At 37.8% G+C, this 22,640-nt stretch overlaps 5 protein-coding genes across 15 annotated transcripts in view; 1 reads left to right on the top strand and 4 right to left on the bottom strand.

The window, feature by feature from the left end:
• Nucleotides 1-68: 68 nt before the first annotated feature.
• On the bottom strand, nucleotides 69-3,513 carry LOC135165238 (zinc finger protein 543-like). Its single transcript, XM_064126334.1, has 2 exons — nucleotides 2,909-3,513; nucleotides 69-2,642 (listed from the first exon to the last, which is right to left on the bottom strand). The coding sequence occupies exons 1-2, from the start codon at nucleotides 3,158-3,160 to the stop codon at nucleotides 195-197; spliced, it is 2,700 nt and encodes an 899-aa protein (XP_063982404.1). The 5' UTR covers nucleotides 3,161-3,513; the 3' UTR covers nucleotides 69-194.
• A 368-nt stretch (nucleotides 3,514-3,881) lies between these two features.
• On the bottom strand, nucleotides 3,882-9,978 carry LOC135165432 (sphingomyelin phosphodiesterase-like). The gene is made up of 8 exons (XM_064126716.1): nucleotides 9,946-9,978; nucleotides 9,369-9,464; nucleotides 7,227-7,332; nucleotides 6,776-6,882; nucleotides 6,230-6,502; nucleotides 5,661-6,053; nucleotides 4,684-5,594; nucleotides 3,882-4,506 (listed from the first exon to the last, which is right to left on the bottom strand). Exons 1-8 carry the CDS (start codon nucleotides 9,976-9,978, stop codon nucleotides 4,305-4,307), a joined length of 2,121 nt encoding a protein of 706 aa, XP_063982786.1. The 3' UTR covers nucleotides 3,882-4,304.
• LOC135165239 (sphingomyelin phosphodiesterase-like) lies at nucleotides 9,534-14,302 on the bottom strand. 3 transcript variants are annotated; one of them, XM_064126336.1, is made up of 9 exons: nucleotides 13,959-14,302; nucleotides 13,743-13,887; nucleotides 12,754-12,851; nucleotides 12,641-12,687; nucleotides 12,169-12,444; nucleotides 11,640-12,032; nucleotides 10,865-11,400; nucleotides 10,400-10,777; nucleotides 9,534-10,245 (listed from the first exon to the last, which is right to left on the bottom strand). In XM_064126336.1, the coding sequence occupies exons 3-9, from the start codon at nucleotides 12,839-12,841 to the stop codon at nucleotides 10,068-10,070; spliced, it is 1,896 nt and encodes a 631-aa protein (XP_063982406.1). In that variant the 5' UTR covers nucleotides 12,842-12,851; nucleotides 13,743-13,887; nucleotides 13,959-14,302; the 3' UTR covers nucleotides 9,534-10,067. The 3 variants fall into 3 exon arrangements, with proteins under 3 accessions (XP_063982406.1, XP_063982405.1, XP_063982407.1); XM_064126335.1 differs by having other exon boundaries at nucleotides 13,743-13,857; XM_064126337.1 differs by having other exon boundaries at nucleotides 13,743-13,835.
• A 299-nt stretch (nucleotides 14,303-14,601) lies between these two features.
• Nucleotides 14,602-16,977, top strand: LOC135165246 (uncharacterized). Its single transcript, XM_064126352.1, has 6 exons — nucleotides 14,602-14,890; nucleotides 15,321-15,613; nucleotides 15,767-15,910; nucleotides 16,047-16,167; nucleotides 16,329-16,515; nucleotides 16,626-16,977. The coding sequence occupies exons 1-6, from the start codon at nucleotides 14,756-14,758 to the stop codon at nucleotides 16,700-16,702; spliced, it is 957 nt and encodes a 318-aa protein (XP_063982422.1). The 5' UTR covers nucleotides 14,602-14,755; the 3' UTR covers nucleotides 16,703-16,977.
• A 1,625-nt stretch (nucleotides 16,978-18,602) lies between these two features.
• LOC135165240 (acetylcholine receptor subunit alpha-like) overlaps nucleotides 18,603-22,640 on the bottom strand; it is a 77,741-nt gene continuing 73,703 nt past the window's right edge. For 6 of the 9 annotated variants that reach the window (XR_010299456.1, XR_010299461.1, XR_010299455.1 and 3 more), the window contains 2 exons: nucleotides 22,230-22,619; nucleotides 18,603-21,861 (listed from right to left, as the gene is read on the bottom strand). Coding sequence is in view for 2 of the 9 variants with exons in the window: in XM_064126338.1 (XP_063982408.1) it covers nucleotides 22,422-22,619 (198 nt within the window). In the remaining 7 variants the exon portion in view is untranslated. Of the gene's footprint in view, nucleotides 22,620-22,640 lie in introns of all 9 variants that reach the window. The other 3 variants (XR_010299457.1, XM_064126339.1, XM_064126338.1) reach the window with 3 other exon arrangements.

The raw sequence follows: 22,640 nt of genomic DNA, 5'->3' as shown, positions 1-22,640 counted from the left end.
TAGAAAAATCTGGGGGACCAAAAGGATCGAGGGAAAGTCAAGAGGATTACAAATAACTCTCCAAAAAATCCAAAAATATGAACATTTATTAATACAAAATAACCGTTCAAAGTAAAAAAAAATCTTAAAACTATCCACGATGTACACAAAATCAAGCGGCACTATCCACTCATCAATCATCACAGATACATTCATCACTCCAGCCCCCTCAGTCCAATCGTCTCCTCACTTCCCCCCTCGAGCAGTAGAATCTGTCCCTCATTCCCCAGATCCTCCTGATAGAACATCAAGGGCAATTCCTCCTCCAGAAGTAAACCCTCCCCAATATCTCCACCCCCAAGAACAACATCACTCGGTCCCACAGAATTCAATCGCGAGTTTCTCCTCTTCATCCTCCAGACATCATCACACGTCAGCCTAGTCCTCGCAGCCCCCTGTCCCCTTCTGCCTCTGGCAACATTCCCCACGATCTTCGGTGGTGGTTCAGGCTCTGGTTCTGCCCCCTCCTCTCCCTGTCCACCCTCACCCTGATCATTGTCCTCATACAAAACATAATTCAACTCCGATGAATCTGCAAGATCACTGTGCCCGTTATCGCGATTCCTCAACATCTTCGACGAGCCAATCCTCTTGCAAACCTCATCTTCCTCTCCCCTGATCTTACCGACATTCTGAAGGGGACTCAGACCTCCATGAAGATCCTCAGGTACCGAGGGCACCGACTTCATCGACAATTCCTCGCAAATGGTCTTGACACTCTCAGAATCCTCCAGTCTCCTCTCCATCAAACCTACCCTCGCCCTGGCATTCTGCACACTGCCGTTGTTCTCCCGATTCTGATGCTTCTTAATATGAACATAGAGACTGCTTTTCGCGGAAAAACTCGCGTCGCACATATAGCACTGGAAGAATCTTCCTTCTTTGTGAGTCAGCCTGTGCTCCTTGAGATGTTCAGATCGCATGAAGGCCTTATTGCATCCAGGAAATTCACAAAGAAATTTTCTCTCGTTCGTGTGCTTCTTCTCGTGTCGCTTGAGTTTACTCGACGACGAGAAAGCCCATCCGCATCCTGGGTAAGTACAGGAGTAGGGCTTGGAGCCAGTGTGACACCTGACGTGAGCCTTCAGACGGCAGGGCTTATCGAATACTTTGCCGCAGCCCAACCAGCCGCACTTTATGTCCACTTCTTTGTAACTGTGACACCTCTGATGTGAGCTCAAGGCGTTGGAGCTGTAGTAGCGCTTACCACAGCCTTCGTGACTGCAGACATAGGGGGCGTGCTCCTGATCGTGGGACTTCATGTGGATTTCGAGAGCTCTTTTTGTTTGAAAACGTTCGAGACAACTGGGGACCAGGCAGGCGATGCGGTTGGGGCGAGAGTGTAGTTTTTCGTGCGTCCAGAGGTTGTAGATTGTCGTGAAACGACGGTTGCAGACCTGGCAGACGTAGTCCTTGCGTTTCAGGTGGGTTTCCTTGTGACGTTTCAACTTGAAGTCCGAGTGAAATGCCCAAGCACAGCCATCGTAGTCGCACTTGAAAGGCCTGACCCCGTAATGGGCCAGCAGATGTCCCTTCAACGCATACAACCTGTTGAACTCCCTTCTGCACTCCTCTTTAGGACATATCCAGGTCTTTCCATTCTCTGTCATCACAAGAGCGAGGGAAACAAGTCCCTCCTCAGTGAATCCCAACTCCTCCAGGGCATTTGTGATTATCATTTCGTGACTGGTGCTCCCGGCCTCCCTCCAGCATCCACCGCCTTCCATCTTTGCAATATTTGGAAAATACCCAGTGGCCTCCATCAACTCCGATGTCTTCCCCTGGTAGATCTGTTCCTCCTTTCCTGTATTTATCACAATCTGCGTCATGTTGGATATTTTATCAGTTGATATTGCGACAACGGCCATTATTCCGTCCTTATTATCAGTCTGAACGTCTTCCTCGTCATATTGCAAACGATTGTCCTCAATCTTGAGGACTTTTCTTCGTTTTTTGACGATTCTAGACTCACTTTTGCCATTTGGAGGCGAGATGTCCCCTTCGGAAGGACTGTCCAGGGATCCGAGGTCCTCATGAATCAAAGGATCGATTTCAGGAGATATTTCGATTTCATCCACCTCCTGGGACGTCGTCAAGGCAAAATCCGGAATTGAAGGCTTTTGCTCGACTTCTGAAGATGGGTGTTGAGAAGTTTCCTCCGGTTCTTGAGCGTAATCCTCAGGTTGGGTACTAGTGGAGGGGAGGACCTCACCTGCCACCATCATGTCGTTGTTGGCAAGTGTCAGAGGATCCAGGTTATCCAGAGGAAACTCTGGAAGGGTGAAGCCATCCTTGCAGACTTCCAAGTATTTCTCGTTGTGGAGTTCTTGGAATTGGTCGTAGGAGGGATCGTATCCCAGTGTCAATTTTTTGTCGGTGTAATCGATGTCGATAGACAGAACGTCCTGGTCTTTCTCGAGGAAGGGAGAGGTCAGGTACCTGTCCACTGTTTCGAGTTCTTGTTTTAGGGGCTCCATTGTGGTCGGAGCATCCGGACGAGTTTTCAACCATTGTTCAATATCCTCCACCGTCTTGGGGTGCGGTCTGGGGGAGTCCTTGGGACGAGGTGATTTCGAAGACTCTTCATTTTTCGCGACTTGCGTCTGAAAATATGAATCAGAAGTTTTACCATTTTTAGAAGGGTTTATCTTTACCTGATCATAAAGAGTTTATCTTAATAAAAAAGCCAATGCTCAAATTGGAATGACGAGAATGTGCTTAGTGGACATGAAAAACAGTCAAAGTACTTGAATATCGTCAAGTCGAAAGAGCTAATTAACTAGGAAAAGATCAATGAAATGATCGTTTCACGTTGAAATGTGGAGGAGGCTATGGGGTTGGGAAGTCAATTTATGTAATTTCAACTCACGTGATATCCATTCCAACCCCGAGAAGCGATGATCATGGACTCGACCTCACCCAAATCACAATTTCTCTCTTTATTCTCTGAAATCCAGGGGTTCGTTGATTCCAGTTGCACGTTGCGTTGACAATCGTTGCTGACGAGTGTTGTCTCCGGCTCACTGGTGAACCAATTGTCCTCCGAACATGGGGATTTCGATATAGTGAGGGTCCGAGGCGAGTGTGGTCTTCTGCCGAGTATCTCACTGTCATCAGACATCTGGGGAGCTTTATACGGGCCCTAATATCTTCGCTCACGGGTTAGATTCACTACATTGTAATGACAAAGCCGCCATTTACGTGTTTGAAGTAACGTCCATAACCTTTTTTCAAAGTTTCCAGGGGAATGAGTAGGAATGCATCTGCCCAATCAGCTTCTCTCATATGCATTTTCTATTTTTCTCCATTTTTTATTGATTGATTATGGTATGCTCGTGATTGTTAGTTAACAAATAACGTTCGATAACCGCTGTCTTGTTTAAATTTTAACCATTGGTCTCCAAAAAAAATTAGATTTATTCTCCGTCACCCAAAGAACTTAGACCCTCTTTTTCCCTGAAAGAACCTAGGGACTATTGAGGACTTGCGGGGCAGAGATTATAGGGGAAAGTGCTGAACCCAAAATTTTCGTAGTGGTGACGCATGAACTACGATTGTGAACGTCCCTGTCGGTAAGGTTGTGTGGGTCAACAAATTATTGAAATTTTACCCAGAAGATTATGGTATGTTTAGAAACCCAACATTCAACAAAAAATCGAAACCGATCAGACAAACTTTCAATCCAATACTGCATTCTCCCTAACAATGAGGAAAATATTCGAGACATTTTTCTGCCTTCTCCTTGTCTTTATCCTGACTTGACTATTTTCCTTGTTTACAAATTCATTTTAATCAGAATGAAGGGCAGAGGGAACGGGTTACATAATGATAATAAATCAGCGTACCTTGTATTCTATTGTTTATTTAAATTGGCATTATTGGGAGATCATTTCCAAAACACATGCAAAAATAAAAAAATTATCATGAAGATCTTAAATATAAAATCAATGGCGAATCGGTAAAACTGTTCAAATGGATTTCTAGGATTGGCCGGCTTTTAATGAATATTTTGTCATGATTTGTCAAGCCTTGACATATTTCAAGTGAATTGTTTGACCGTTTCGCCAGTAAAATCTTATATTCACAACTGTCGTTCTTCATCAACAATTCGACAGACAACGAGGAGTCTTCAGTCGTCCTCATCTATCAGAAAATCGATTAAAGGCATAGTCTTCATCGATCGATGTCATGGTCTTCGTACTTGTTCCAGATCTATTCAATCCGGATGAAAAAATTCTACTAATAAACTAAATAATTTTCAATAACTACTTGTAATAGGGAATGTCATTCGAGTCTATCACATCTACGTCGAACTTTGCATAGGACTTCGTATCAAACAAATTGTTATCTATCTTCTGGCAGAGGAATTCTCTGTCACGACTGCGGCCACTTCGTATATCACACAGGAGCTGCTTTCGACAGGATTCGTCGCACGGTGGACGACTGGCTGAATTCTTGTGATAAAATCTGGAAACAAAGAATTATTTGCACTATATATTTCATTTCTATTCTATTGGCAAGAAAGATATGTTTTCGCTAGGGGAAACTTGTCTAGAGATCAATTATTACCATCAAGAAAAAATTCTAACTCAAAAAATCTCGAGGGAAAATATCTTTCATTCTTGGAATTTCTTTCAAACTCACTTGTAGTAACGATTGAAAATTGTCGTATCATTTATCATCTCATGAAACAACGCATCCCAATCTCTAGGCAGAAGTGACTGCATTCCATAAGCCCTCTGGGCGCTGTACAATTTTCTCCATGTGGGGAATCCCCTCACATTGGCCTCCTGGAGATTCATCACCCAGGTCTCATGATCAATGACATGCCTCGTCGACGATCCCTCACCATCGATGTAATATATCCTGTATCCAGGATTCAGATGATCATATGGCGTTACAGATGGAGCGACATATGCTACACTCAGTGGACGAGTAAGATTCTCAGTATCGTAGAACAATTCAAATTCATCGAAGTGGGTGTGACCGAAGAATTGTGCAGTTATTGTTGATTCATATCTATTAATGATCCTGTAATAATTAGCAGACCAGACCTTCAGGCATTCAGCACTCCCTGGAGGTATGTGACCAATAATGTGCACCTTCTCGCTTCTGTTTTCCGCTCCCTGCAGCTCATCAATCAGCCACTGGAGTTCACTAACGGGATCAGTACTGTTCATCAAAAGCCAAAAATTCTTATCATTGCAGTAATTCGTGTTGACAGAAATTATTCGAAAACCAGGTTCGACGAGAACCGAGTAGAAAGCACCACGTTTAACAGTACTGGAGGTAGTTGTTGGTAGCCATTGTTGCCATTGCTTATCCAGTTCATCGTACAGCCAGGAGATCCGGAACTGCGATGGAGCTGATTGCGTCGGAAAACTGTTCACTGGAGCGCTCTCATGATTACCCAGGGCTGGGAAAATCTTCACATTTGGAAATGAATTTTTCATGTCTTCCATTATATTTCGAAGAATTTGCAAGTTTCCTTCGCGGGTCTGATTCCAAACATCGTGAGGGGGTAGATCGCCCGTCCAGAGAATGTAATCAATGTCCTAGAAAAAATTTACCAATTTTCTATCGTGGGGTTTATCCTTGGAATTGTATATTCGATTACTTACAGTGTGAATAGTCTGTATGTGTTTAAACATATTATCAATTGTTCGCTTGGGGGTGTCACATCCCCGGTAATCACCCCATTTTCCTGCAGCATCTTTGGGATTCGTTGGTTTTCCGTTGATTGATCGACAGCAGAGTGGATTGCCGCATTCGGCATTGGATCCCTCCTCATAATATGGATCGTAATGAATGTCCGAGAGCTGCAGGACTTTTAGTCTCTTTGCTCCCATCCTCGGTGGAATTGTAACAGCAACCGGGGGCTTTGGAATAAGTGGGAAAGTCACCTGCCACTCCAGAGAAGGCTTGGAAACATATTCGCATGCTCCACTCATCACAAAACTGCAAATTGTCTCCGCTCCCATGTCCGTGTTCTTCATGATGTAGTAGACCTGATCCTGTAGACAAAAAATCATGTTTCAAATATTTGTTTTTCTTTTTCAATTACAATTACAAAAGAAAAGGGGCTTAGAGTCGTCGAGATGAGCTGAGATGTGAGGTGTTAGTCGATAATTCTTCTTAATAATGTGAAATTATCCCACAACTATTATTTTCTCCACTTTCTTGTACTCACTAGGAATTCCTCGACGATTCCTCGACAAACCTCTGCGGGGAGTTGTGACTTGCATCCTTCATAAACTGATTCTCTGACAAGAGTTCTGGCTACGTTCTCGCTCAAGGAACCGACCGTGCCGGTTATCTCATGTACAAAATATACAGCAAAATTGCAGGCGGCACAATTTTTATCATTAAATATTGATCCGAAGATACCCGTTGTCGATGGTCGTTGGAACTGCTTCAACCACTTTTCATCTTCCGTGGTCCACACTAATTTCGAATACGCCACCTGATGTTGTTCGAGTAGAAATTTTTTTTATAAAAATCATCGAACGAGGATTGGAAAAAATCATAAATCCCCAATGGAAAAAAAATCTAATGTCAGAACTGAGTTAATAATAATACTTAAAGAAAATTTCTCGGAATTACTGGTGAAATTCGTGGAGATTCCTTCTGGGAAAATATCCCAGAATTTTGGAAAAAAAATTCATTTAAGCCGATAATATTTCAAGAAACAGTACTGGAATTTTTATTTTAGTATAAAAAAAAGAAGGAAATTCACCTTGGGCTGTCCATCATTGGACGTTGCGGAAATGGTTTGCAAGGTAGCGCTTTTGTTCTCTTTGATGGTGACTTGTGAGGTGACATTCGGGGATCTTATGACAACTCCTAAAAAAATTTAGCCGAATAAGTAATTTAATTGTTTTTCGTATTTTTTACTCTTCTTAATACCATTTGAAATTAACACTATTGATAAATGGAATTCTGACCCTCAGGGGCCTTATACTTTTTTCTCTTGACCATGGTCACCCTTATAGAGGTAGACTTTATGAGGTTTCGTCATCGTAAAGATCAGGTTTATGATTAAAATTGAACCTCGTATTTTCGGCTTTAAATACTGACGAGTATTTCCTGATAATATTTTCTTAAATATATATAGTCTTTAGTGAAAGATATAATGGATATTTTTGAAGATTTATGAAGAAACCATAAACAATATCTTTAGTTCTCACCGGAAGTCCTGGAGGTCAGAGCTAGACAGAGGAATAGAAGACACTTCAAAAAATTCCCTCGTTTGTTCATCATCTTGTTGTTGATGTATTCCATTCGTAAGATCATCTGCAACAAAAACAATTCCTTTAACACATCCATTGATTTTTGTCATTAATATCTTTAATCGAAGACACCAAAATTTTTGAGTAAATATTTAGAAATATTGAGTAACAATTACCAAATAAGTCAGGCCATTCACAAGTGAAATTACTGACTTTTCGATAAGAAATTATGCAAATAAAGCAATTAAAATTCAAACAATCACTTTGAATTATCCATTTCAAACCTCAGGTGCCATTTTCTCCCATCAATTTTGCATTTTAAATTCTAGAAAAGTAATAAATTTCTAAAAAACGTCTGTCTACAGAGCAGTTTCCTTAAGCATCCACCTAATGATCACTTTACCTTATTAATTAAAAATCGCAGCAGTTAACGTTGAATTTGAACATTTTTTCACATTTCTCAACTGAGTTATGCCATCCATCATCATTTTTTTTGCATTCCACAACTTGGCTTCAAGAAAATACTAAGGGACTTATGCAACGACCGTTGACCACAAAAATCTGATTCCTCAGACCGTAAAAATGATCCACGATACAAATTCCTATGATATGGACTTCAGTATTTCACGGCTGAGTCCCAAACAGTTCATTATTATCAACTATCGTATGTCCATCAAGTGTCGGTTGACGGTTTCACAAGACTGAGTTTTACATTTCCTGGGATATATGATGCGATAGAGTTGGGGCCCGGTAGAAGGGTTCCATTGTCGGGGTTATGGGGTTCACATGCCGAACACGAAGAGAGAGGCGCGAGCTACAGTTAAGGAATCGTAAATATAGCGAATTTTTCTGAGGCTACACTGAGAGAAAAATTTAGTAAAACGCAAGGATTATCTACTGACTCAACCACTCGGTTTTGTTCAATAGTTTCAACGACGTAATTCATTGATGACCATTGTTACCAAATATATCGGCGCATTTAGAGTATCGTGTGATTAAACTATACTTCAATCGTTAATTCTGAGGGCTGCAAACATGAACCTCATTCTTCGTTCAAATGAGGGCTCGAATCTCTCGTATGTTCGTTCGTATTCTCTAGATATTTCATCGAATATTAAGAATTATTCCAATGTATCGGAGCTTATCGGAGACGATATCAAAGAAGTCACATGCAATAAGATATTTTCATGGAATCATGACCCATTTTCAGGCGAATCTTTGATTATGTGACCTCCATTGGGAACCCCCTGCGTAAACGAAGAATTAAAACGTTGAAACAATAGAATTCTATTTTTATACGACAGAACATTCATCCAACAAGATGTGTTTTATTAAATCTACGATATTTTTTCTTCTGCACACATTACTACTCACAACATTTCACTTAGTGTTTCTCCACAACAAAGGAATTGACACAAAAAAAAACGTCATTTGATTCTTAAACCGATTGTTCTTCATTACTCATGTTGATTAACTTATATTTCAAGGTTTACTTCTGGTTACGACGTGCGATATCTTCGATTTTAATATTTATTTTACTGTTTACTTGATGAAAATAAAAGATTAAAATTATCAAAAGGGTTTTCCAAAGTAAATAAATTCTTAGTTATATTCTCTCTTGGTATTTAAAAACAAAGCAAATTTGTTTTTCATTTAACATTAATCTCTTCAATTCGATGAAAATAGCCCACACATTTCTACAACGTTAGAAGTCATTTTCTTGACTAATTAAAAGAACTTTGGTTCATATTTTATTTTTATACATAAAATTTTAAAAGACGTACCACAGATAGTTGTCAACACTTTAATAAATTCTTCTAAATCACTGCCAAATCGACGAAAACATAATTACGTCGTTGGATTTACAATCGAATCGTCTTTAACAACACTTCTCACTCATTCATAAAAGCAATCAATGGGTGATCACGAAGATATTTCTTTCTATAATGGCTTATCACCAGCGGTTTCGTCACTTTCAGTTCTTTAATTCTCACCAATGAAAAATAATGTTAGAATAGTTTAGGTTGCCGCGTCGTAACAACGACTGGGGACCAACAAGCTCAACTAATGCCAGTATACAGCTTCGGAGCGATTACTCACATGTTCAACGTCAACGAACGTCCGTGGCTTCCCGAAGAATTCAAAGGTCTCCCACTCCAAGGCATCAATTATCTTTATGATACGATTGCAGAAAAGCTGACGTCAGAACTGATGTTTTGTAGTCTTCATATTAGATGAGAAATGGTTAAAAATGATAAGGGTCTCTTGTCATCGGGGATGAGAATGATTTTTATTATTATTATTTATTTTAGTAGAATTTTGATAGGGAATTGAATATACGACGATTTCCGTGGAAAATGGCGGCCTAGCAGGCACCACCAGGAGCATCGTCTGCTAGTATTGTATTAGAACCCTCACGTTTTGCCTGTTTCCCTCAGGGAAATAATTTCCCGGTCGCCATTTGTCCCTTTTACGACATAATTTGTAACTCTATGTCATTCATATTCGGCCCATTTACATTTCTCAACATCAATTCACTTAATTTAATATTTTAAACGTAAAATCGTAATATTTCAGTCTCTGAGTAAGAGTATTTGAAGCTTCGATTTATAAATCAAACAAAACAGTTTAACAGAATAATCCAAGCAATGCTCAGTAGGATCTTTCATCTATTTACAAGGCCAACCCCTCGCAGGAGATGACTCACCATTACACATAACTTGCCAAGACAAATGGCATCGCAGCATCTTTCTGGCAAGGGATGGGCCTATTTTATACTCTTATAGGATCAGTAATGACTCAACCGATGAAAAAAAAACTCCCCCAACTGAAGTAACTCTGTTTGTTAATTCTTTCTTCTATACTTTGACATAAGACTTCCCTGTCTCGGCTGCGACCGCTTCGGAGATCACACAGAAGTCTTTTCCGGCATTTGGTGTCACACACCGGCCTGACTGGCGCATTTTTATGATAGTTTCTGTGAAAAAAAAAACGAGAAAAGACACCTGTCAAAAGATCGTTTCGTCTCCTCACATGACTGAAATCGAATTCTGCTGATCAAAAGTTAATCTCCATTTTTTTAAGGACTATGAGGATCTGAATAGTTGTTACGAGTAATAAACATTACTCACTTGTAATAAACATCAAAGATTTCTGTATCATCGATCATCCGATCAATCAGTTGATTCCAATCGCTCGGCTGAAGCGATGCCATATCATACGCATCTCTCGCACTGTACAGCCTCCACCAAAATGGTGTACCATAAAAATTCGCTTCTTCGAGATTCATGATCCAGGTTTCGTGATCAACGACTTGCCTCGTCGGCAATCTCCCATCGTCGTCGACGTAGTATATTCTGTACCCTGGATTGAGATTCTCATAGGGCGACACCGAGGGGCCTATGTACGCTACACTAACCGGTCGAGTGAGCTCATCAATGTCATAGAACAATTCGAATTCATCGAAGTGGGTGTGACCGAAGAACTGGGCAGTTATTGTCGACTCGTATCTGCGCAAATAATAATTTGATAACAAATGTAATTAATACAAACCACGAAAAAACTCACGAATAAAGTCACTGATCATGCTCAATCACCTGTTGATGATCCTGTAATAATTGCCAGACCAGATCTTCAGGCAATCAGAGGTACCTGGTGGTATGTGTCCAATGATGTGTACCTTTTCGTTCTTATCCTCCGCTGCCTGGAGCTCATCAATCAACCACTGGAGCTCATTAACCGGGTCCGTGCTATTAAGGAGCAGCCAAAAGTTCAAATTATTGCAGTAATTAGTATTCACTGAAATTATTCGGAAACCAGGTTTGACAACGACCGAGTAGAAACCCCCGCGTTTAACAGTATTCGAGGCGTTTGATGACAGCAATCGTTGCCACTGTTCATTCAGCTCATCGTACAACCAGGAGATGGTGTAGTTGTCCGGTGCGGATGGGACTGGAAAGCTGTTCACCGGTGCACTCTCGTGATTTCCCAAAGCCGGGAAGATTGATGTATTTGGAAATGCATCAAGCATTTGGCTCACTGTATCGCGGAGATTCTGAAGGTTCTCTTCTCGTGTTTGGTTCCATGAGTCGTGAGGCGGTATATCACCGGTCCAGATGATGTAATCGATATCCTGAAAGAACAGATCATAATCATGTGATTCAGCAACATCAGAATGCCCGATCCAACAAAATCAGGTGGGTCCCCTCGCATACGGGAGGTGAGAGCTCCAGAAGGCTGACCAATTGACGAGAGAGGCGACGAAGTCGCTACCAAGGAATTCACATACAATTCCTTGCACAGATTCTCGGGAAAAATTAATAAAAAAGACGTTTGATTAACTTTTAATTGAAAAACATCAGAAGAACTCACCGGATGTGTATTCTGAATATGTTGGAGCATGTGATCAAGCGTTCTCTTAGGGGTATCACATTTTCTGTAATCACCCCATTTTCCAGCCCTTCCGGAAGGGCTAGCAGGTGCTTCGCTAGACACTCTACAACATAGAGGATCACCACACTCGGCATTGGCTCCTTCCTCGTAATACGGATCGTAATGGGTGTCCGAAATATGAAGGACTTTCAGAGTTCTCCCCCCTTTTTTGGGGGGAATAAGGGGTTGAACGACAGGTTTTTTAACCAGGGGTAGAGAAACCTCCCATTCGTGCGATGGGGTCGCCACATAATAACACTGATCGCCCATTATGAAGCTGCAGATTTCACGAGGAGTCATATCCACCTTCCGCAGGATGTAGATGACTTCTGGCTGAAATAGCCGGAATGTCGATGGCAATATTAAGTCGCGAGAAATAGAAAAATAATCTTATAATTTCCATAGTTGGCTGAAGTTACTGAAAATATGAAACTATTTTTTTCCTCGTGGAAATACTGAAATCACTCACCGCAAATACTTGATTAACTCCTTCGCAGACGCTCTCGCTCAGCTGCAACATGCAGACGGGTTTGATGTGACCCATGACCTCTTCATCAGAGAGACCTGCTCTGATGTGGTTCTGGAGCAAGTTCACGCCGATCTCGCAGATTAAACACGATAAACCCAAATCCATCAGATTACGTTTGACTCGGTGCAAGGCTGCCGACAACGGGTCTGATAATCCGTATAGTTCCGGTTCCATCGATGATTGATTTATTCCATCAACATGTTGTGTGTTATTCAGCTTAAATACAAAATGAAAAATGATTAAAAATAATTTTAAAATCAATTATTATCGGGATTTCTTTCAATTATATTAAAAAAATATGAATTTGCAATTTTAAATGATCGCATTTAAAACTGTGATTTGACTGACGCACAATATTTACTATCAATTTTTAATACGCATTATGATTAATTATCAGTGATGTAGTTCTCACCTGCAGCCACACGTTCCGATCCGACCCGTTTCTCAAAATAACGAATGCTAAAAAATTTAGTGGATGAATAATTTAAATAGCGTCTGTGTCAGTAGCAAAAATCTGATCCTCACCTGCCGTGTTTCGCAGAATCATCACAAGACTCAGGACGATCACGATGAAGCCGCATCGATGATTTATCATCCTGTTCCAATAGTGCATCAGCTGCCTCCTGATGAAATAATCAGTTGAAACGTCAAGTGATACACTAATATTCACTCTACAACTGCTCGCGCTTCATCCTTTCACTACCGACTCAATGTCACGTCTAAAGAGAAAGTCAATACGTCTCGTGTTTGTTTTTGTTAAAATAGGAGGATTCCCTAAACTTTGAACTAACGTGGAGATACACACGTGCTGAATGAAATTCCGATTTTATCCTGAGAAGTTGGTCTTGACTTAAATAATAAAATAAGCTCGTATTTGTATAGGGTTATCATTATAACTGATTATTTTTAATATGTGAATTTACTGTGCGGTTTGATGTACAAAACGAGTAATGTGATGCATGAGACGGAACGTTATGTCGGTCTTATCGTATTTTATGGGACACGTGCAGGAAAGTTTCTTCACTATTTTGTAGTTGAAAACTATATTTTATTAGTGTACAGTCATAACTTTAGGATATAGTCGTGCATTAATTTGTCTTCTCGAATTCCAAAAATCCAATATTATGATGTCACAATGTTCATACACATAATCTTAATTTCAATGCTCTTTTGAAAAAAAATTATTTACAATTGTCCGCAGCAATTCCATTCGTAATCGTGTTGTGTTTTATCCTCTTGGAGAAAATGACCGTAACATTCGCTAAAATTAGTCAACTGTTTATGACAATTGTCTGACCATTTGAGGAAAATTAACCAACTGCTGGTAGTTTTTCTCAAACGGTCAGGTAACTTCTGCCAAGCAGGCGACAAATTTGACCGAACCCTGAGGTCATATTTCTCGAACTGAAACACAAGACTATTGTCAAGGGGTACGGTAAATTCTGTTGAATTTTTCTCTTCGTACAATGATCTTCAGAATGAAATTGTCGTTCCTTGAATTCTGGTAAACTAACCTGAAGTGATTGAACCGGTGTATTGTCGAATGATGTCCTCTCCATGCGAACACTCATCTCCAAATGCCAGTGGTTTACCCGGGGAAGTCTTCCCTGGAAATCACTCGTCCTGACTCTACACTCGTCATGAAATTAATAACTTTGACTTTAACTCTAAAATGCATCCGGCATTCCGAGATTTTATGATTTAAATGTTTATTATGAATTTCTACTCACGAGAGATCAGCTTGATATCCTTTGGGAGAGATTTTTTGCTTCGAAAATTCACTTTCCTGAGATTTTCCACGCAGAGACAACTTTCTGAGTAAAATTTCTCTGTCTAACGAAATATTTTTTTTTTCATTAAGAAATTAAATTTCAAAACAAAATACTCGTAGGGCTTTTCTACTCTATCGACTGCAATCCTTCATCCCGAGAAAAAACCAATTGACATTCATAGGCCCTTTTTTCACTAACAGTATGTACATAGTCAATAAAGAATCGTTTTATGCAAAATGAACTAATTGCACGTTTAGACAAGGTTTGGACCCGTTTGCACGGAGCTCGAAATGTTTCGTTAGTTTCACATTTATTTTTAAATAAATAATGTTCGTAGTGACCTCTGTGTGCCGTAGGCTGACCCCGCATACCATCAAGGTATTTGTCAGTAACGACTTCTGTGTGTCAGATGCGAAACACATACAGTACACATCGCTGCGGACGGCGTCTCTGCCGAACTTATATTAAATTCTTAATTATTTATTTAAAAATAAATGAGAAGCTAACGAAACATTTTAAGCTTTGTACAAACGTGTACAAACATAGTACAAACGATAGAATTAGTTTATTTTGTGAAGAGCAACCACCCCTCGGCTGTCTATTCACGAATTTCTTTACTTACGAGAGATTTACATCGTCAAGAGTGAATTCTGTTTAAAACGCCGGTTAAATCCTCAAAAGACGAATTAAATGCTCACCAGTCAGGGTGGAATGTCCTTCTCAGGGGAGCAGGGACCGATGGTTTCTCAGGAATAATGCAGTTGTATGAGGATCCCCAGTCATGGGGAAATGGCTCTCAGAGCATGAGGAAGGTCAGGACTAATCCGGATTGTTTGTTTATGATCATCGGTTGGTGGATTTTATACACAGTTTATGACAAGTGCCTTCATGTAAGTTTTCATTGTATTAACTGTTTAAAATAAATTTTCAGTTCACAATGTATAATAATTTACAAACTTTTTAAGCTGAGAAATTGAATAAACATAATTGAAACAGCACCAATATTAATTAATTATTATTATTAAATAATTGGCTCAAACAATTCATGTGAGGCTTAAGATCACTTAAACAAATGGTTTTGTTAATATTTGTCTTTGTGAATTAAAAAAAAACTAATTAATTTGAAAAAATTATTCATCACATTCATGATCATTATCATCGATTGATTCCTTCTAATTTCTATGTCCAATTAATGTTTTATAAAGATAAAGAATAAAGATCGCAATTGATCATACACAACATTTAAGTTATACATTTTAAAGAAATTGAAAGCGAGGAAGGAGAAATTCTGGAGGAATTGTTCTTTATTTTTCTTTGCAGTTACTTCTTCGTCGTATGCGTTATGGAGTTATAAAACGTAGAAGAATAATTGATGCTCTTTGGTGCACCAGTTTTACGCTCCTGAGTGCACTCTACCTAAAATTATTCGTGCCTAAATCTGTTGATAGTGCTTGTATTTTGCAAAAACCCAGATACCTAGACCTGGGGGTGACATTTCACAAGAGTTTTTATGTGCACCGAGGGGGAGTGGAAATTGTTTATCATGGGGGGTGGCTGAGAGGATGGACTACCCTCATTTTTTGTCTGATAATTCACAGTTCATCACAGCTCAAGTAAAGAAACACTCAATTATTAATCCGAATGAAAGATTTAGTATTAAAAATTGAGTGTAAATGACATTTTATGAAAAATCTATCATCATAATGATTATAATGCTTAATCTTCTCCTCGCCTACTTCTATGGATTAATATATTCTTTTTCCCAGATGGTTTGATATTGTAATAAACTTATTATTCGTCAAAGCCGCTTCGATTTCGATCCTCAACATCGCCCGGATCTTATCAACAATGAAAACAACAAAAGGATCAGCTGCTGCTAAAATATTGTTGGGGATTTATTGGATAAATTTGTAAGTGATTAATCCCTTTTCTTCCCACTTTGAAAAACAAATTTTCCCCCTTTTTATTTCTCTTTTTTTCCGTTTTCAATTACTGTTCGAGGAGTTTCCCGTTCGAAGTAATAATAGATGATTAATTATTGTTTAGAGTTTACATGCACACACTAGTCGTACCTGATTTTACTCTCTGGAATGCAAAGGGCCTTAAGAATGACATTCTGACTCTCATCTGTATGTGGCTGTGGCTTTCCCTTGAATTTCTGAATGAAGTGAGATCATTAAGGAATATCCTGGGATGTTAAATAATATGGAAAATCATGATTTATTTAAGATATAAATTTTTCTAAGGCTTGTGGGAACGTAAAACTAAAAAGTAGAAACAAAGAAATCAATTCTCCTTCATTTTTTCTTAATCGTATTTTTTTTTCAGGTGAGAGATATCAGATTGGGATATTTAAACGTTGATAATTTTATAAATTCATATTTATTCGTTCCACCGTCCCAAGCCTCCGTCCAACTGCGTGAAATATGTAAGAAGTTGAGGAAATCCACGAATGAGAAAATACGAGAGGGCTTGGAAAGTAAAAAAAGTGTACAACTGTGGCAAACTTTATCTTGTAAGTATTAATTGTTCACTAATAAATCAACTTTGATTGTATGTAGCAAGGGAAAGTAGACCATTCCTCTATTATTATTTTATATTTGAATTGAATGATGTTTGTCTCAGGTGCGATGGTTCTGAAGAAGAAACTCAGGAGACTCCGGGCGACGGAGGGAAACCTCTCCCCCTCGGCCACGTCCTAACTGCCGTAAAATTATCAATCTCATCATCGAAACATCGAAATATTCACGAGAAATTTAGTCGCACATTTAAAAATCCACTGGAAAGTTCGTCCTTAATTTATAAACGAAACATATGGGCGATGCCCTGGCAGAAGCTTATCCTCCTGTTTAAATACTAACAATACATTTCGATCATTTTTGCCTCTAAAAAATGTACGACATTCTCCGACGATAATATAATTTTTTAACTATCACCATTAGCCGAAATAAATTAATCATCAAAATTAATTAATAAACGTCTGCACTGCATTTTCCCATTGCATTTCCCTCTCAATTCCACAAACAAATATCTCAATTAATTAAACCCAGTAATCAACTCCAATTCAATACGGCGAGTTAAAACTGACGAAATAAAAATAATCAGGAAAACGAAGGGATGAAATAGGATTGAATTTTCATTCGTAATGTCAACGCTATTACAAAAATCAAGTTTATTCATTCAATTTATAGATATACACCTGTTTATGTAGAAATTTCTCACAGTTTATTATTTTCTTTTACTTCATTTTTCGTATTTTATCCTGTATTAGTATTTTATTTTATTCAATCAATGGGGCATCGTGCCAATTGCTCTTACCATTACTTAGAATTTTTATATTTTCGTTTTTACGTGAATTTGGTAAATAAACCTAGACCCTACGATTCACCTGGATTATTCATACTGCAGTTGGCTTGATGCCCCAGTAACATAAATTATTCATCAATTTCATTAGTTTGGTTTCCATTAAATGCAGCACGAGGCATTTATCTGCAGTATATGTTTATTTATGTTCTCGTCTGTTTATTTATGTTCTCGGAGTAGATCAATTGAACAATTGCGATTAATCGTCTATTTGGATTCGTTTTCTTGTCGAACATTTTGTCGTTATTATTTAGTCCTTAGGTATATTCGTGCTGTAGATGGGATGGTGAGCACAGTTAGACTCTCGTTGCATCGTAAGCGGTTCACGATTTTCTGGGGTCCGATATTTTATCACTAGAAGCCTTTCGGGGTTAAACCGTTTTTTAACACCCACAAAAAATTTTGTTTCCGACATACAAATTTCATTTTTTTTCCATTATTTTTCTGATGGAAACAAAAATTTTCATGGGAAAAATCATAAAGGTCTGGGATTAATTTGGTAATTTACTGTTTGAAATTATCATTGCTAATTGATGATGATCGATAATCAACGATTATTGAGTTACCCTGGTCCGAAGGGAGGCATCGCCGATAGTTAGCCGAGGGACGGCCGGCTGGTGGCCATTCACCATCTCCAGGGTATTTCTCAATTATTTTAAAACTTGTGATGTTTTACGAATATTCTCAAAGTTAAAAATTAAGAATTCAATCCAATTTGGATAGTCCAAAATGTTAATAATAAAATAACTGCAACATGAGGGGACAGTTCGTTTTAATAAAAGCTATAATGACCATAAAAAATCCAACTAATATGTTAATAATGGTTAGACAATTTTCTGGGTGTTTAAACCCACACATTCTCTAAATATGAAAAAAAAATTATCCGTTCTCTCAAGTGTATGTACATTCAACTATGGCAGTAAATACGGAGAATGGCTATTTACGGCGAGTGATATTATAACTCCATCCTCCGAAAATCTCATAATAATCCTTAATGAATTAACTTCTTGATTAAAAAATTATTCTTGAGCAACACAACTATTCGCTTTCTCACAATTTTCCTAACAATAAGCAGCTGCAAGCGATGATTTTTTTTATTCATATTTTTGTTTATATAATTTGCTCCATACGACTGCGAAAATAAGGAACTTGATTTTTTTAATTCCAAAATTCATAATCCCAATCGATCATTCTTTATGAAGAGATAAAAAATTTTAATTTCTGCGATTGCAATTTTGGTTTCTTCACTAAATACGCCTGAAGACGTCATAAGATCGGTTGAGAACATTTAGCCAATGATAGAATGGGTTTTCCCACCCGAAATCGAGCGCCTCGGCCAATGGGGGATGAGAATCCCTTCTGTTCAGCCAATGGGGACCTTCGCCTTGGACTTTGTAATGTCCTGACTTTGAAATTAATGTCAAAATTGAATTTTTGATCGAGATTATGATGGAATTGAAAATATCCTGACTCAATGCTGGTTCCCATTTCGATCAGTTGCTCGAGGCCGATTACCTCCCCAATAACTCTGAATAATAATTTTTTATCGAGTCTATTCAGGTGGTCATTCACTCGGATATGTTGGGGACACGCATGCGAAAATAGAATAGACACGTGAGTATTTTTTTTCTTTCTTTTCATTTCTTCCTCATAATTAAATTATCGATATACATGATTGCGTGACAATTACGCAGATTTCAGGTTTCACTGCTATTTCGAGCTTTGGACAATGGCGATATCCAAAGTTTTATCGGCGATTCGATAATCGGGGTTAATTATTTAGGAGGGTAGAGTACCCTTAAATCAATCACTGTAGTAGATTTCATTAGCGATTTTTTTTTATTTTTAATGCCAAATTTGAGAATTGAAGAAGTCTGAATTTTTCATTGATAAACGTTAATGATGAATTATTAAAGACGATTTTCAAATATTATAAAATGTCTAGGCAATAATTTTTGTTGTTTAGATGCTCCTAGATTATGAATAATTAGCCACATCAGCTAGAATTTTTAAAGAATGAATGACGAGATGAAAAATCGCCGATAAAATTATGAATAATTTCAATTACCTCACATTAAAAATGTTTATCCCAAAGACATTTTCTTTATAAATTTGCGTGTTGAAAATAACAAGAGCGTTATTTCAGGGCTATTAAAATAAATTCGCAGTTTTAATGCCGTCAAGTGGAAGGTAATAATGATTACTTATTCGTAATACCATTAATTTCTTATCGTAATTTTTTTTTTCCACTTAATTTTTATTTTCTTCACTTGGAGTTTAAACTATCACTGTGCTTAGGTTTTCTTTTCTTCCGTTAAACATTTAAATTGCTCTTAATTAACCTCATGCGTTGCATAATCACTCAGTCATACAATGGAATAACTAAATGTTTTTACCATTAGTTTAATTATCAATTAAATTTTTTCTCCAATCGAATGGAAAAGTAAAGAACTGTGTTACAAATTTGTGTTATCCCTCACGAAAAAAGAAAGTGTCACCGTTAAATGTCAACATCTCCTGATCGAACGAACCGATTTGGAAAAATCAAAGCTTATTTCAAAGTTGAAAGAACAATGATCAAAATGATGTCAGATTTGTTAAAATTCACTCAGCCAATTCTGAGTTAGAGCCGATGACGTATCAGGCATCATTAAAATCGCTTTGATTAAACTTTTCTTTTCTTCTCCACTCGATAAAAAAATTAATTATCTCTTAAAATTAATGAACCGGGCATTGTAAAATCAACCATACAAATTTACTGATAACAAATGATTGAATTCATTTCCACTTTCAACTCTAAATCCATGAGGAAATACTGACCTACGCAATGTTTCATCATTCCCGGATAATTAAACTCGGATTACACTCGTTTATTCATGAAACCCAAATGGATTAATTCATTTTTGCATTGAGGAAGACTGTATAAATAATGGAAAAACCCAGAGTCACAATAATTTCACTTACACGCTGAATTATCTAACATCTCACACTCCTCGTGGCGTTAATAATTAATTTAATTAATTAATTCACTTCGTTAAAATCTATTCATATAATATATATTTATAATATTTATAACCACGTTATTAATGGTGGTAATGGAACAAATTTTTTTTAATCTGCGGATAATTATCTCTTATTACAAACATATACGAATGAGCAATAAAACTTTTTCTCATTTCTCTGGATTATTTCTTCCTCGTTCGAGATAATGATAGGATTTTTCATTGATAACGTAGGGTATATATTTTTTTATGATAAAACATTGGAGAGATTTGGGAAACTGGAAGTCACTGGAAAAATGACGATCTGAAGTTATGAACCATCAGAAAATTCGATTTTTCCGTAAATATCTTTAGGACCAACAGATTTAGAAAAAAACACAAAAGAGTTTTGGCAAAAAATCTCATAGGGTACAATAAAATTAAAAAAATATCTTTTAAAAAACCAGTCAATGACGAGATATTTCCAAGTTAATAAGAATAATCTGTGCTTTGCTCTGAAAAAAGTAGAAATGGCTCGTTTCATTGAGAGTTAAGTGATCTCGATAATGACTCAATGCAGGAAAATATATAGTATGATCTCTAGGGAAGGTTAAGAGCTTTGCGAAAGTTTCTGTCGTATTTTCTTGTAAACTATCGAATCCGGAGATATGAAAGAAAATGTATTGATCAACTTTTCTGATCGGCCTCATCTCAGCCGCCGCCGGTGAATTTCTTTGACTAGAATATTTGTTTCTTCACTGAAACACAAAAGTAGATATTTTTCATCCACTATCATCAGCCCGAATTGACCTAGAGGAAGAATTGACCCAGCCCAATATATTTTATTCATCTGCCTCAATAATTCGATGCAGACATTTAGAATTTAATGTTGTGTGACGTTCGCCCTTCGTTAATTATTTAATTAGTTCATTCTTTATTAATCTCTTTATTTCTTTTTTGTGAAAATATGGCCCCTTTATTACAGGCTCGATGTAATTGTTTTTTTTTAATATACGTTCTTTTAAAACATGATTTTGGTGAAGATATTCGAGATTGGAAGTCCCTGCAATAGAATATTTTTAACTGGATCGAAATAATAATTTCAGAGCAATAAAATCTATAAAATTATCGACCCCATCCAATAGTAATTTGAATGGAACTAAAATGTTTGGAAAATTAAATTTTTAATTGCAGAAACTTCCATACGATCATCTCCTCAAAGAGAAACGAAAAATGGTCCTCATGAGTCTGCAACAGGCGTCAACTACAGATACATAAAATAATTATGATTTTTTAAACAAAATGATATACTCGTGAAATATTCGTGATCTCCTACCTCTCGGGACATTTTCCGCAGATCGGCAATGTTGAATAAAAAAAATGATGAAACTGAATATTTATGAGGATCCTGTTCTCCTCGGTATTAATCCATGATTATGCACGAGTCATGGATGACGTAGTCCCAATTTATCCCATGTCTGCTGAGGGAACGTACGCCGGGGTTATCCATATGCTGGCTTTGGGGGGCAAAGTGCAATCGTCAGTTGAATAATCTATGTGATTTTTACTGTTTTATTTTTCACTGGTAAAATTGCTTCTGAGTATCGTTAGGGAAGTTTATGAATATGAATTTCCGACGTAGTGGAGAAAACAAAATTAAAAATTCAGGCTGGCGATTTTACTTAGAAATTTTCCGACGATTTTTTCATTTCTAATGAGTGAATAGAGATATTTCATGACTTATTCCATAATTTAAATTGGAAAATTCAACTCATTGAAGTTCAACAGTTTGTTTTCAATAACTATTCACGTAAAAATTGAATAAAATATCCCTATTCACCGAACTAATGCTGGGGATAAAATAAAAAACAGCTTTGCAACTTACGCAAAATAAATAAGTGACTCTCAACAGCGTCGTAGACTCAAAAAGACATCAGTCTCTCGTATTCTCGGTATGTCAATGGATTTTAAAGGGGTGTGGGATTGGTATTGTTGGATTGTGGAGATTCTTCTATTATTTAATTAACTTGTTATTATTTTTTTTTTTCGAGTCTCATACGATAATACCGAGCGTTACTCATAGGGTCGTAACGATGTGCGGTTTGGCAGTGGTTGAGGCAATCTCCGAGAGTCTCACGTCGATTGGAATACGATCGTCGTAGAGGGTTGGAGCTTGAAGAATGATACCAGCTGTACCTACTACAACCGCCAGTGTGAAGATCCAGAGGAAGAGACGATCCAGTACCATGGCAACGTATTTCCAATCTTCTTTTACCTGTTTTTCACATATAAATTA

Source organism: Diachasmimorpha longicaudata, chromosome 8 (assembly GCF_034640455.1).
Source record: "Diachasmimorpha longicaudata isolate KC_UGA_2023 chromosome 8, iyDiaLong2, whole genome shotgun sequence".
In the NCBI taxonomy this organism is placed as follows: Eukaryota; Metazoa; Arthropoda; class Insecta; order Hymenoptera; family Braconidae; genus Diachasmimorpha; species Diachasmimorpha longicaudata.
This window is presented reverse-complemented; position numbering and strand designations above follow the sequence as displayed.

Excerpts from the sequence above, each read along its gene's own strand:
- LOC135165238 (XM_064126334.1), bottom strand. The coding sequence starts at position 3,160 with ATGTCTGATGACAGTGAGATACTCGGCAGAAGACCACACTCGCCTCGG. Across the intron at positions 2,643-2,908 it reads GGGGTTGGAATGGATATCAC|ACGCAAGTCGCGAAAAATGA; the intron begins GTGAGTTGAAAT and ends TCATATTTTCAG.
- LOC135165246 (XM_064126352.1), top strand. The coding sequence starts at position 14,756 with ATGCAGTTGTATGAGGATCCCCAGTCATGGGGAAATGGCTCTCAGAGC. Across the intron at positions 15,614-15,766 it reads CACAGTTCATCACAGCTCAA|ATGGTTTGATATTGTAATAA; the intron begins GTAAAGAAACAC and ends TCTTTTTCCCAG. Across the intron at positions 16,516-16,625 it reads ACTGTGGCAAACTTTATCTT|GTGCGATGGTTCTGAAGAAG; the intron begins GTAAGTATTAAT and ends TGTTTGTCTCAG.
- LOC135165239 (XM_064126336.1), bottom strand. The coding sequence starts at position 12,841 with ATGCACTATTGGAACAGGATGATAAATCATCGATGCGGCTTCATCGTG. Across the intron at positions 12,688-12,753 it reads GATTCTGCGAAACACGGCAG|CATTCGTTATTTTGAGAAAC; the intron begins GTGAGGATCAGA and ends TAAATTTTTTAG. Across the intron at positions 10,778-10,864 it reads TATTACAGGATCATCAACAG|ATACGAGTCGACAATAACTG; the intron begins GTGATTGAGCAT and ends TTATTTGCGCAG.
- LOC135165432 (XM_064126716.1), bottom strand. The coding sequence starts at position 9,978 with ATGGTGAGTCATCTCCTGCGAGGGGTTGGCCTT. Across the intron at positions 9,465-9,945 it reads TCCTGCGAGGGGTTGGCCTT|CTTTTCTGCAATCGTATCAT; the intron begins GTAAATAGATGA and ends TTCTGACGTCAG. Across the intron at positions 5,595-5,660 it reads ACATACAGACTATTCACACT|GACATTGATTACATTCTCTG; the intron begins GTAAGTAATCGA and ends AATTTTTTCTAG.